Source organism: Dysidea avara, chromosome 1, assembly GCF_963678975.1.
Source record: "Dysidea avara chromosome 1, odDysAvar1.4, whole genome shotgun sequence".
In the NCBI taxonomy this organism is placed as follows: Eukaryota; Metazoa; Porifera; class Demospongiae; order Dictyoceratida; family Dysideidae; genus Dysidea; species Dysidea avara.
In genome coordinates, this window is record NC_089272.1 from 18,041,269 (window position 1) to 18,056,143 (window position 14,875).

Here is a 14,875-nt window from a genome sequence, read left to right on the forward strand (position 1 = left end):
AAACATCTTTGCTATATTGTATAATTTAGCCAAACCATTCAGAACATTAGTACTATAAAATGTAGTTTCTAAGCATGATATTATTATGCTCACAAAATTGAGTATTATGGTTTTGAGCAGTACTCAAAAAATTTCCTATGTACTTGTGCTTTTGAGAAATGCCCATTTCTAATAATTCCACCATCTAAGGCCAATAATTGTCTGTTAATTATAACCTTACCTTTTAGCTGATTGTTATATTAGAGTATTCCATTCCATAGAGGCTGCTTTAGTAGAGTAGTATTATTGTGTGACTGTTCTATTAGAGTATCCCAATCTTTTTAAAGGAGATGTGTAAATTTTCTTATGCAAAAACTTATAATTGCTTCAAAATTCCAGCACAATTCCTAACTACCTACATAGTCACTGCATTGCTGGCTGTTTTGGTGTTGATTGAATGTAAAGGGAATTCCAGATCTAGCTTCATGGCTTCTTAGAAGGCAAGCTGCCCAAGAATCACTTCACCACTAGTTTGAAGCTGCACTATAGTGGTTTAGTGCAAAGACTCTTCATCCTGCATTTAACAATTTCATTTGTCATGTTTTTCCAGTGGGAATAAACATAAATCATTCCAGTGTGAAGACTTAAGCATCAGCCAGTGTGAAGCAAACTATCGTCTAGTACTAACTACCAAAATCATGTCAGTGGTGCACTAATAGTTTGGTTATGATTCTATAAAGATCAAAAGATAAAATTATTTTGTTACATAATCACAGTCTGTGAAAATAATAATGTCAAAATTTCAGCTCTATCAGAGTGACTAGCATCTATGATCTACCATACTGTATGTAGGTGTCCACTGAGCATACATACATACAATGTGACAGGCTGGCTCCAGCACCATAACTATAATTTTAGGAATAAATTTACATGTGTTCCATGACCACACTGCTTACTTTTAAATTCTCCATTTGTACATCCTGTGGAGATGTGGAAATTGGTCTGCACTGTTAAATTTATTCATGACTTGATCTTTGAAGTGGGCTTGGCCAATAAGTCTGTATTAGTGAACATTTTAGTAACCATTATCAGTTGCAAATCTGCCTACCCCATATTATGCATACTGAGTGAGCTTTACACATTGTACAAATTGTATCAACCATTCACCATCCTACTTAGCCTTCTTACTTTAAATTTATGGCTATGCCTCTGGCCTTCCCCCTTCTTTTTTAAATCCATAAAACATGTACAGTGGACCCTCAGTTATCCAAACACAAATGTATTGCAGGGAATGGTAAAGGTACGGTGTTCAGATAAATGAATTGTTCAGATAACTGAAGCCCATACATTTATATACAGAAATCTCTCAACTTAAAATACTCTCTAATAGAACATACACTTTACTCAACAGTCATTTTTGATTGCAAGGTATGGATAAATAAGAGCCAGATAACTGAGGATCTACTAAATAGTAATTTTCAAGTTCAACCAGGGGTCAAAGAAATGAAAAGCGGTGAAACAAGGGAAATTGCTTACACCTGAAGATATACTGGTGGACATTTAATCCCTATTTCAGTCATGGGTAGCTATTATACTGAATTAGGGATTAAGAAATTAATGTCCATTAGTATATCTTTGGGTCAGGGTAGAGGCGACCTCCCTTACCCCCCTTGTTTCAATCCTTTTTATTTCATTGACGAATTTAAGTTCTTAATTTTTCCTTGTACTTAGCCACTTCTTTGTTTACTTTACATCAATTTCTTGAAACATTATTATGACTGGCATATAGCATTAGGAGAAAGAATGGTGCCTAGCTTATTGTTTTCATCTGACCCAACCATCGATTACTGAAATATTTAGTGAAGTGGCCATTACACTTCATTTTCAGCTTTGGGCTACACAGTGTTACAAATGAAGAACAATACGAGAGGGACCTCTACAATTAATCTAGTCAATTGACACCTTGTGCTGTCAGCAATGATAAATGGGACACAAAGGAAAGCACAGGTAAGTCCATAAAGCATGCATTATACTGCATTTTTTTCAAAAGGCACTTTTCAGGCTGATGTGAAGTCAAACAGTGTAAAAAAATACAAGACTGTAGTCTTAGCTGTTATTGAGTTATGTTTTTCTGAAGACATCATCAGCCAGGCAGGCAGGCAGGCAGTCAGAAAATTAATTCCACTAAATATATATTTTAAAACTTTTGTAACAACTAGTATATCTTCAGGTTTAGGCAACCTCTCTTGTTCGCTACTGGTGTAGACTGAAGTAGGGATTAAATGTCCACTAGTATATCTTCAAGAGTAGGCAACGTCCCTTGTTTCATTATTTTTTAATTTCTTTGAACTTGAAATTCTTAATTTTCCTTGTATTTGTATATGTATGTACCATTGGTTCAATGAATTTTTTATGTGTGATCCTTATAGGATCTCCAATTGTCAGTCTTGAGGCTGTAGACCAAGCACAGAGTGAAGGCAACATTGCTTCCTTTACTTGTCATGCTACCGGAGAGCCAGCTCCTGTTATCAGGTGGTACTATAAAGGCATTCTAGTGGACAGTACTAATACTGCAAAGTACCAGATAGCAACCAGTTCATTAAATGCTACTACCACAGGTAGTACACTAACTATAACGAATGTGAAGTCGTCTGATGTTGGTACTTACATATGTAATGCAATTAATACAATATCTAATAGCGACATCAGTTCTGGAGTACTGACAGTCAATGGTGAGCCATCGTTACAGTCAAATTAATTACTGTACTAGATGTTACAGATAGTATTAATACGTAATGGAAGTGTTTATACAGCATAGGTTAAAGCATATTGTAAACTATGCTTTATGACACTTTCTACTTGCACTTAGATAATTAATCGTCTTAGGTACAATGTGCATATACGTCAGTAGGAAGGAAGGTTCCTAAGAACTTTACTACTAACACCAGTCAACTTTAAAAAGATAAAATAACTTTCACTCCACATGTAGAAAAATATTCTAGTAGAATAGTTAGCTAACATCCACATAAAACTGTGAAAAGGTGAGGTACTTCCAAAACCACAAAAATATATTACTTCTAAGGGATCAAATAAGAAATCTACCAAATTTTTTCATTCAATCTAAAGGCATGCTGTCAACATTGATATTTAGTTTTGCATAATCACTTAGTATAGTGTAATTGTTTTACTGAATCCAGTATGCAGAAAGAAACACCTTTAATAAATGTATTTACTAGATTTAAAGAAGTGTATTCTAGATCAATTGATTTTATCATTTTCTTGCAAGTATTTTGCCAAGATTCTGGAATAGTTTTTGGAACTACGTTAATTAAATTTTAGGTGAAGTGTTTTGTGGTTTTGAGGCCAGTACACTAATTTCAATGGCAAGAACTTAAATAACTTGTGCTTTTTGTGTGCTTGTATATAAGTACATACATATGTGACTGGATCTGGAAAAACCTGTCTTATTGCTCATGACAGCAGGTTTGAGTTTTTACCAAAAACACAAAGCTACATGATCATACACTATCTAATTTTTTACTGAAAAAACTAGCCAGGCTTGTTCATCCCTGCATGTTGGCTACTTGTAAAGTGGAAGACAAGGAATTGGTATAAAATATGTGAAAATTTGGTACATTTAACTTCAACTATTGGCAAGCTACAACATACTGTATACTTAAAATTGGCATTTCTCGATACTTTTAAAACTGGATTTTCAAAGACAGTCACATAATAGTAGAATATTTTTAATGGCATTTATTCAAAGGGTATTATAACAAGTGCAGTATCAAATACTCTAATTTAACAACCACAGTAGGTTATGTAAGTGTAATAAACCAGAATTGAAAAGAAAACATATTATAGCTTATCTTTATGCATCATTTAGTTGCACACAAGTGAATAATTCATGTGTTTCGCATTATTCTTTCCCTATTCTTTTTAAATTTATAATACTTTTTATATTTATAATTACTTGTAATAACATGTTCATGGTTTTAGTGGCACCAATCATAACCACACCACATGAAGAACAGTTACTGAGCATTACAGAAGGAAAAAATGGGTCAATCACGTGTACAGCTGCGGGGTTTCCTGTACCAACAGTTTTATGGCAACATAGTAATGGAAGTAGTCTTAACAATGGTAGACTAGTGTCTGGCAGTCCAGTGATCACATCTACTGGTATTGGTAACATTACTAGGGTGAGTGTTGAGCTGATAGTGACACAAATCAGAAGACAAGATGCTGGAATGTACAGATGTTCTGTTGCTAACATCATCAATAGTGCTAATACAAACATCACAGTCGACGTGAAAAGTAAGTCATTAGTCTGGTGTTGTAACATTATGTACAGAAAGGTAACTATTGATCACCTAAATAAGGAACATTCTAGACCATCTCCTACAGTACAACTGTAGCCTATGCTTGAAGAAAGTACTTCAAGGCAGTGGTGTATCTAGACTTTCCCTATTGGTAGGGCACAGCTAGGGCCTCAGCTAGGCCGAAACTATGTATGCTGCTGAAGGCAGAGGCATACCCCATGCCACCACCCAGAGAATTTTAGAATTTCGACAGCTGCAAAATGGCATCAGAGGCCATTTCAGCTACAAAAAACATGCTTTTAGATTTTTATGAAGCAGTTTATTTATATATTTAACCTGTTCAAATTGTACAGTAACACGAACAACATTAGAGAAGCACCCTCGTGCAGGCCTAGCCTTTTGATGCCACCCCTTCCAATTTGGATGTTAGCTATAAATAACTAGCTAGCTACATAGCTAAATAAATTAGAACAAGACAACACTATACACCTTATACATGATGAACGCTACAAGGATCTATAGATATGATGATTACAAACTACAAGAACACTAGGAAAACACGTCCTTATCAATATCACCAACAGCAGCTAATAGACCGCATTCCAAATGACGTCACACGAATTTTCTATTTGGGGGATTCTTATATTTTCGAGTATTATCACCAATGGCGATCGAGATTTCGAAGATTGATATAGAGGCTAACAAACTAGATATCGAGGCGAAATTACCAGGTTTGGTTATTACAGCAAAGAAACAATAGTTTTTCTTCTGAACTTTGAAAACCAGCTGAAAATTTCTAACCCAGCATTAAAGAATAGATTTTATACCCTTATAACTGTACCTGCTAGTTTTAGGCCAATATCTTCTTCCAGGATTGAATAGTGATTTGAATCTTTTTAAGCCCCATTGGAATACTCACTCGAAAATGTTAGAATACCCCAAATAGCTGCAGCCATTTTATTTCATGACGTCATTTGGAATACGGTCTATTTAATCACGTGCTTAATTGGTGGGCGTTAATTGGAATTGTAAATATTGACTTTGTGACAGCTCAATACTAATAATTTGGTGAATAATTTAGTATAGAATAAGTTTAACTTGTTAGATAATGTAATGAGCCATGAAAACTGGTGATTATGGGTTTAGTATTCTTCAGTTTGGTAGGGCATTAGCCAAGTTTAGCAGGGCCTAGGCCCTACAAAGCCCTGCTGTAGATACGCTACTGCTTCAAGGCCTAAATAATCGTTGTTTTTGGTATCTTATTTTAAAGATAATTATTTCAATTTAATAACCATATTGTTTATGTAGCTAGCCAAGCAATATACTTTCCTTAAAATGAATCTGTGATATACCATGTACGTGCATATATCCAAGCATTGAGGTGGGACTGCTAGAGTACACCAACTATGATTGTTATTCCTGTGTGATTGCACTGGAAAAATTCTAGCTAGACTTGTGAATAAGATATCAGCTTGAAATATGGTCACATTATGTCCTCAACATGTCACTATTGCTAGGTGTAATTTAATGTAACAGGACAAATGCATGGTAAGTCAAACTCAGTAGTTTGTAAAGTAGGGGCGGATCCAGGAGCTGGAAAAGGGAGGGGCACAAACAGGTTAAGTACTTAGTACAAAGTACAGTGGAACCTTGAACCCCTTGGCACTAGGGCTGGTCCATAAGTCTGAAAAGTCCATATCTCTGAAACTGTGTATAAATAACCTTAAGACCATTTTGTAAAAAACAATTTCAGTATTATCAACTATCCTAATAGAACAGTCACTACTCTAATAGAACAATCATTTCAGTAGTTCGGTTAACCAAGAATCTGGATAAGTAGTGTCCAGATAACTGAGGTTCCACTGTAGGTGGGTGGGAACAACAGATCCTTTTGTTAGTTGCTTTATTTTTAAGCAGGGCATAACCACCTCTTAGTAAGTATTTCACTGTTTACTTTTGCCATATTGAGCTTTACAGATAGTTGTGAAGTCTTTAAAACTGCTTACAAAGCTATGAATGTCTTAAACACCAGAAACGATAATTATTTTAGAGGCGCTTAGTACGCCCAAACGATGCTGAGTGACATTGTTGACAGCTGGTTTGATTTTACTTTCAGGTCAGTCCAGTCAGGCGTAGTTTTAAGAATAAGTTTGATTTCTCTAAAGGATAACAGCATATTTTCAAAGCATGATTGGCTTAAACCTGTCCATACCAGGGGCGAATCCAGAGTTTGGAAAGAGGGGGGCACCCTGCTGAGAAATGTAAAAGAGCAAAAAAAAGGTCATAGCTATAATAGCTAGTTATCCTTTGCCAAATATATATTATATCATGTATGTAAAATGAAATCCTTATTTATAGCTTCACAGGTAAGCTACACTGCCTCATAAACACTGTGACTGCTTTATTAGAGTATCTCGATCTTGTATGCAATATTTTGAAGGGGGGAGGGGGCACATGCCCCCTGGATCCACCACTGCATACACTAATGACTGTTTGAACATTATTATAGCTTCATTCTTGTATACTGTATATACATGCTTAATAGCATTGTCAAGAGTTCATAAACTGAAGGAGATATATGTGCTCCTTATATACTTAAATAAGTAGAAGGAAAAAATGGAGTAGAAATCAAAGAAAAAGAAAGTAGTGAAACAAGATAAGTTGATTATACCTGCAGATATGTGACTGGATTTTGGAAAAACGATCCAAATCGCACATTAGAAGTTTCGAGATAAACGGTTTTAAAGAATTGAAGCCAGCATAACTATCCAAGGATAGCAAGCACGCGTATGAAATTTACACAAAAGATGCATCAATCTGTTACCTTTCAAGCCACTTCCAGTACTTGTAGCTGCTTGTACAGTTTCCCGCCAAATAAGATAGAAAATCTGAGCAGTTGGACGAGCGAAGTAGTATCACGAGTGCTCACAAAGGGGTGGAGGCTGGGGGGTGGCGGGGAGGGCAAAAGACAGACCTCAAAATGGAGGCAGACCACGATTGGAGTCCAGACACGAGATTACAGGGCTGTGCTGGCTCCTTAGTGGCTGATATGTAGCAAAATCAACAGAGAACACGTCTGGCCAACATTATAAGGCTGTCCACCAGTAAACCACTGACTCTTGCCAAGCCAGGTCCTTCACAAGGCCTGAAACCACCATTTGAGCACTCCACACCACCCAGAAGAGACGTGTGTAAAAACCAGCCTCGTGTAGTTTGAGTAGTGCTGAGGGTCAAAACTTGTAGTACGATAGTGTAGCTATCCACTGGTGGTGTTAGTTTGATTTTGCCTGATGTGCGATTTGGATCGGTTCTGTAAAATCTGGTCACATATAAATTATTTCTGGAGCATCACGTGAGATCACGTGACCTTCCAAGAATCCTGGGGCAGTGGAAAGAAGTCTGGTCAGTGTGTGGTGGCTGGCACTGGTCATGGAGTGATTCCAAAGTATGTTTTTGTGTGTTTGGCTCCTTTACAGCCAGATGAGTATTATATGTGACTGGATTTTGGAAAAACGATCCAAATCGCACATTAGAAGTTTCGAGATAAACGGTTTTAAAGAATTGAAGCCAGCATAACTATCCAAGGATAGCAAGCACGCGTATGAAATTTACACAAAAGATGCATCAATCTGTTACCTTTCAAGCCACTTCCAGTACTTGTAGCTGCTTGTACAGTTTCCCGCCAAATAAGATAGAAAATCTGAGCAGTTGGACGAGCGAAGTAGTATCACGAGTGCTCACAAAGGGGTGGAGGCTGGGGGGTGGCGGGGAGGGCAAAAGACAGACCTCAAAATGGAGGCAGACCACGATTGGAGTCCAGACACGAGATTACAGGGCTGTGCTGGCTCCTTAGTGGCTGATATGTAGCAAAATCAACAGAGAACACGTCTGGCCAACATTATAAGGCTGTCCACCAGTAAACCACTGACTCTTGCCAAGCCAGGTCCTTCACAAGGCCTGAAACCACCATTTGAGCACTCCACACCACCCAGAAGAGACGTGTGTAAAAACCAGCCTCGTGTAGTTTGAGTAGTGCTGAGGGTCAAAACTTGTAGTACGATAGTGTAGCTATCCACTGGTGGTGTTAGTTTGATTTTGCCTGATGTGCGATTTGGATCGGTTCTGTAAAATCTGGTCACATATACTGATGGACATTTAATCCTGATACTGCATTCTATGTATAAACTATGACCAAATTAAGGATTAATTGGCCATTAGTATATCTGCAGGTATAGCTAAACTCTCTTGTTTCATTACTTGTTTATTCTTTGATCCCTAATCTAACATATAATTTCTACTTTTTCCTTCTACTTGTTTGTTTACTTTTATAATATAGCTATGACTAATGAACCACACATACCGTATCAAAAGAAAGAATGGCACCAGGCATGCCATAAAGTTAATGCATATTTTGTATCTGAACGTGTACCCTATTAATCAATTACTGAAAAATGTAGTGGTCACAATTATGCTTTGTCTTCAGATATGTTTCAACCGTTACCCAGCAATACAAATTAGTGAAGAACATTGTCTCTGCAATCACTGCAAAAAATACGAACGATAAGCACAATAGCTTTCACCACCACAGCCACAGGGAATCTGTATCACACTACCACAAATTGACACCTTGAATTGTCAGCAAAAAAGAACTGGGATACAATGGAGGACAAGGATAAGTCTGTGATGCATGTATTGTACATACAGTAGTTGGCGAAAAGGCACAAAGCAACGTATAACAGTGAAAAAAAGTCAAGCCTGCAGCCTTAGGTATTGTTGTGTTATGTTTGGCTGAAGACATAAGTTAGTTAGTTAATTGGAACTTATGTTACGGTCACCTGGATTAAGCGGTCACCTCTGCATAACGGCCATGGACACGAGTTCCCAAATATTTTCCCATACAAATGTATGCATTGTTGTCTGCATTGTTGTCTGCATTAAGCGGTCACTTGTCTAACGCGTATAACGGCCAACCAAGAATTCGCCTATGAATCACTGTATACATAACTTTCTCCTTCATATAGCGGTCGCTATACCTTTTATGGTGGCTTGTTAAGCCAACTGTCTGGCACTACGGCACCGTTTCAATTAATGCACAATTATCACACTTCCTGCCTTTCAATGAATACTATATAATCTATCAGGCTTCATTGCTTAAACGTATTCAATAGCTATAACTAACATTCATAACAAGCTCACCTTGTCCTTTCTGTACTAAAATATTACTGCATTGCGGTTGGCGCGAGCCTCTTAATAATAATCACTCATTTATAACGGCCATAGCCACTAAAATGCTGCTGACCACCTTATACAGGTTTTCTCTATAACAGCCACCTGCATATAAAGGCCAGATATATCTGGTCCCAAGGTGACCATTATAGACAGGTTCCGCTGTAGTTAGTTTGTTAGTTACGTAGTTATGTAACTAGTCATTTAGTAGAAAATTCTGTGAAGTAGGAAAGTTTTAAAATTCAGTAGACACATTGGGGTCACTCTCAAGGAATTTTTGGGATTTTTTTATGCTTAATAATTATTGCCAAGCTGTTGTGAAGGAAAACCTAGGCTTTTTGGTGATTATGAAGGACAAGAAAGCCCAAAACTTTATGTTCCCTGATATAAAGTGATGTGATTATTAATACTGTGGTTATTGTTATTTTCACAAAAAAACTTTTGACAGTCTTGAACTAGTGTATTATCAGCATAGACATTCAATTGAAGCATGATTGTTTTTGTTCAATTTTAATGTAGCATTATCTTGCACTCACAATGGAATTCAGTATGCACAAGGATTTGTGATACAACCAAACTGTACCACAAGATGTACTTGTCAAGAAGGCTTCTTTAACTGCCAGCCTCAAAGGTGTTTGGTTGATGGTCCAACTTGTTATGCATGGGGAGATCCTCACTATGGATCATTTGACTCAAAGAGATTTGACTTCCAAGGAAATTGTGAATATGTTCTCACTAAACCATGTAACAATAATGACTTCATCATTACAGCAATCAACACCTTATGGGGAGGTGGTTTTGTATCAGTGACCAGTTCTGTGAAAGTGATTCTTCCAAATAAAGGACTGGAAATTGTTCTTTCAACTGGTGGAGGTGGAACAATCATAGTCAATGGTGTTCTTAAGATAAACAATGGAGACAGAGTGGTACATCGCTCTAATGGAGTAGAAGTAATGAGAAATGCTGGAAGACTATATGTTTTGCTGAAAATAGGATTTCCATTGGCAATCAGTTGGGATGGGTCATGGCGAGTTGACATTACTGCATCCAGTAGTTGGCAGGGACAATTGTGTGGACTGTGTGGGAACTACAACAATAATGCTAGTGATGATTTTATGCTTCCAGATGGTTCAGTGACAACTTCTGCAAACGATTTTGGTGATAGCTGGTTGTATGCTAAAACATCAGAAGATTGTGGAATACCACAACCTCCACCACCTTGTCCAGCAAGTGTTACAGCAGCAGCACAATCACGATGTAATGAACTCACTAACAGTATCTTTAGTGTGTGTAATAGTGTGGTAGATCCCAGTGATTTCATTGATGGCTGCAAGCTAGACTACTGTTTGTGCAGTGAGAGAGATAGAGAGGATTGTTATTGTAACAGTTTAACTAGTTATGCAGCAGAGTGTGCATCAAAAGGATTGATAATTCCTGACTGGAGAAACTTTTCCTGCCGTAAGTATAATCATAAATCAATGTTCTTTAAAATACTATTTCATTGTGTTGTGCAGCTATCACCTGTCCATCAGGCATGGTATATCAACAATGTGGTCCATCATGTCCTCAGACATGTGATACAATTGAAGATACAGATTGTAATGGAGGTTGTGTTGAAGGATGTTTCTGTCCAAGTGGACAAGTTTTGTCAAATAGAAACTGTATAAATGAGACTGACTGTCAAGGTACAGATAAATCATACATTACTTTTCTCATACCCAATACTACTTATGTGATCTTTGTATAGTACATATATACAAATTGAAATCTCATTACATCATTCTTATCTGTTAGTCTTTTCTGGCTTGTTTGCTTAACCATACGTATGCAGTGTGATATAATAAATGAAATAATACAGAATGCAAGCCCATGTGATTTCTGTACATGTAGTCACAATTGCCTGCATTCTTATCAGTAGTGTATTATAGGTATGGTTTGGGAAAATTAGTTTGTTACATATTAACTGTACATCGTAACTTTCTCTGCACTACAATGCACAGGAATCATGAAATTGCAACCTATAAACAACAGTTCTTATGTTCATGCTGCAACTTGGATGTTTGCTGGTCTGATTAAGCACTATAACATCTTTAAAATGTTGTGTTGTATTGTGGATTGCAGTGTTTATACTGCATATATATGGATGCAGCAATCAGGCCAACATAGTTTTGGGAATAAAATGTGTGTGTAGCATTGAAATGATTACAACATTATAACAGCAAGAAAATGTGAAAATTTTGTTACACCATTCCATTAGAAGATCAAAATACTCTAATAGAGCAGTCAAAATTATAACAGTCACACTGATCATACTACTCTCTCCAACTATTAAATCAACCTGCTAAAAGTACAGAAGATTATTTAAAGCTGAAACATCAATAGAAACAGTCCAATAAATTGACATCATTGACAAAAGATAGCAGCATAATTTATGAGCATAATAATTATTATTTTAAGGACTATATACTTTAAAGCACAATGCTTAATTTGATGAGCATAATAGGCTCATACCTACTGTCCAAACATATGTGCGTATGCATGCTCATACACACATATGCATGCGCACATGTGTCTGAAAGATTTGTAGTAGGAATCCTAAATTACTCAACTTGAAACTAGCAAAAATACTACTATTATTATTCTGAAGCATGTATAGTGATTTTTGGTGAGGTGGTAACTCTTTCTTTAAAACAAAGAATCTTTCTGGTTGATAAGATCTAACAATATCTCCTGTAGTTTGCGGAAACTGCTACTAGTACCAAGAGTACATAATAATAGAAGAGGGAGGAGAGTGTCTAACTCTCAATATAGGCTGTACAAACACACAGCGCTCAAACCCTCCTACTTTAATCCATAGAACAGCTAGCCATATATCAATACCTTTTTGTGAACAAAAGACTGTTAATATCTGTTGATTGAAGCAGTATAATGCTGAAGCCTACTTCAGAGGGCAGCACCTATAATCGAGATAGCAGCTCGGTTTGTTACCTTTGGTGGCTATAGATGATTGCGTAATGTCTGAGAACTGTGGGTTTGGCGAATCTATAGCAGTTAGACACTCTCCTCCCTCTTCTATTATTATGTACTCTTGCTAGTACTCCTACTTTATTTTTCTGTTTATCCCACTTTGTAAACTATGTATCTAGGAAAAGGATACTTTATTAAAATTGCTATGGAGGAGGACAATGGCATTGTCAGAAAGTTTGATAGTTCAGAAAAAAATGACCGTGTTGTTAGAATCTGTATGAGCTTGACTGCTGTATTAAACATTTTCTGACTGCTCTATTAGAGTACTTTGATCTTCTACAATGCTCAGTATTGTCTTTTAGCAAACAGTTTCCTCAGTTGCATCAATAGTAATGAAACTACTGCCAATGGGGGCATGTATTCAAGCTTATCTCATGTGATATTTCCCCAAATTGTTGTGTGTTTATTCAGCTGGACAACGTCAATAATACACCACTATTAAAGTCAGTCAAGGAATTTGTATTACAAACACTTGCCAATTAAAAACAATGATATAGTTTTGGCTATATAGATCTTTCCAGATACGATCCTGTATTACTTGAACAAGTTCTGAAGATGTGAATAAATGACTATAAATTAAATATTATACATAGCCCTTTACTCTCATAGTACTGCTATTCTTTCACACACTGATGCCTTTGGGTGGTGTCACTTGTGTGCCTCCTTTGGTGATGTTTTGTTACTCTTAAGCAGCAATGGCATGGTGGTTGGCTACTGAAACTGTTTATTCAACTACAACTATGGCCTTTTGTGACATCTAGGCTATATATGAAATCATGTGTATGTATATTTATCATTTATGTAGCACTTTATTGCACTCATAACGGAATTCGGTATAATATTGGAGATGTGATACAACCTAACTGTACTACAAGATGCACTTGTCAAGATGGAGGAAATTTTGTGTGTAGTTCTCAAAGATGTTTACTTGATGGTCCAACTGGTTATGCATGGGGAGATCCTCACTATGGTTCATTTGACTCAAAGAGATTTGACTTTCAAGGAAATTGTGAATATGTTCTTACTAAACCATGTAACAATAGTGACTTCATTATTACAGCAACTAACACACTGTGGGGTAGTGGCTTTGTATCAGTGACTAGTTTAGTAAAAGTGATAATCCCTAATAAAGGATTTGAGATAGTTCTCTCTCAAGGTAGTGGTGGTACAATCACAATCAATGGCATACTGCTTACAAACAATGGAGATAGAGTAGTTCATCGTTCCAGTGGAGTAGAAGTAATGAGGATAGGTGGAAAATCATATGTTCTACTAAACATTGTATACCCATTGGCAATAACTTGGGATGGAGTTTATCGAGTTGACATTACTGTATCTAGTAGTTGGCAGGGACAATTGTGTGGACTATTGGGTCACTACAACAATGATGCTAGTGATGATTTTATGCTTCCAGATGGTTCAGTGACAACTTCTGCAAACGATTTTGGTGATAGCTGGTTGTATGCTAAAACATCAGAAGATTGTGGAGTACCACAACCTCCACCACCTTGTCCAGCAAGTGTTACAGCAGCAGCACAATCACGATGTAATGAACTAATGAACAGTGTATTCAATGTGTGTAATAGTGTGGTAGATCCCAGTGATTTCATTGATGGTTGCAAGCTAGACTACTGTTTGTGCAATGAGAAGGATAGAGAAGATTGCTATTGTAACATATTGTCTAGTTATGTTACAACATGTGCATCAAAAGGAGTGATCATTCCGAACTGGAGAAATTTCTTTTGTCGTAAGTATACATATCACAATACCATTGAATTGTACATTAGTAATTTCCATTGGTGCCTGTAAACTAATTGTAGGAAAGCACTGAAGTAGTTAACTTAAAAACAGCTTAAGGTGTTGTAACCTTGAGCATGTTTAGTTTCCATTATATTTCAAACTATTTGATAGTTAATAAAGTTTCTTCTAAACATAGACTGAAGTGGATTGTATGAAAAAATGGCACAAATCTGTGAAGAAAAAAAACAACACAACAACTCATTAGTGCTTTTGTGCTGTTTAGAATGAAATATGAAGTTTGTGAACCATATCACTGATTTTAGACAAGCTGTTATATAGGGAATGCTTATGGTATAGATGACAACAATTGACTGTTTTCACCTAGTGTGGGATGCTGAATTTTTCATCTTATATTTGTACTTACTTAACAAACAACATTATAAAATGCAAACTCAAAAATGGTTTGCCTTTAAATGTGGCAAACATGAAAGATGTGATAAGGTGAATTCACATGCTAAGTCTGGTATGAATCTGATAAATATTCACATCTTAACAGAGTTATGGGTGATTATTTGCATTGA

At 36.6% G+C, this 14,875-nt stretch overlaps 1 protein-coding gene across 1 annotated transcript in view; it reads left to right on the top strand.

Annotated features, from left to right (window-relative positions):
• The first annotated feature begins 4,168 nt into the window (after positions 1-4,168).
• The window catches only part of LOC136264261 (IgGFc-binding protein-like), a 35,076-nt gene continuing 24,369 nt past the window's right edge, over positions 4,169-14,875 (top strand). Inside the window, exons 1-4 of the mRNA XM_066059004.1 lie at positions 4,169-4,296; positions 10,047-10,985; positions 11,042-11,212; positions 13,360-14,301. Coding sequence (XP_065915076.1) covers positions 4,230-4,296; positions 10,047-10,985; positions 11,042-11,212; positions 13,360-14,301 — 2,119 coding nt within the window. The 5' untranslated portion in view covers positions 4,169-4,229. The remainder of the gene's footprint in view (positions 4,297-10,046; positions 10,986-11,041; positions 11,213-13,359; positions 14,302-14,875) is intronic.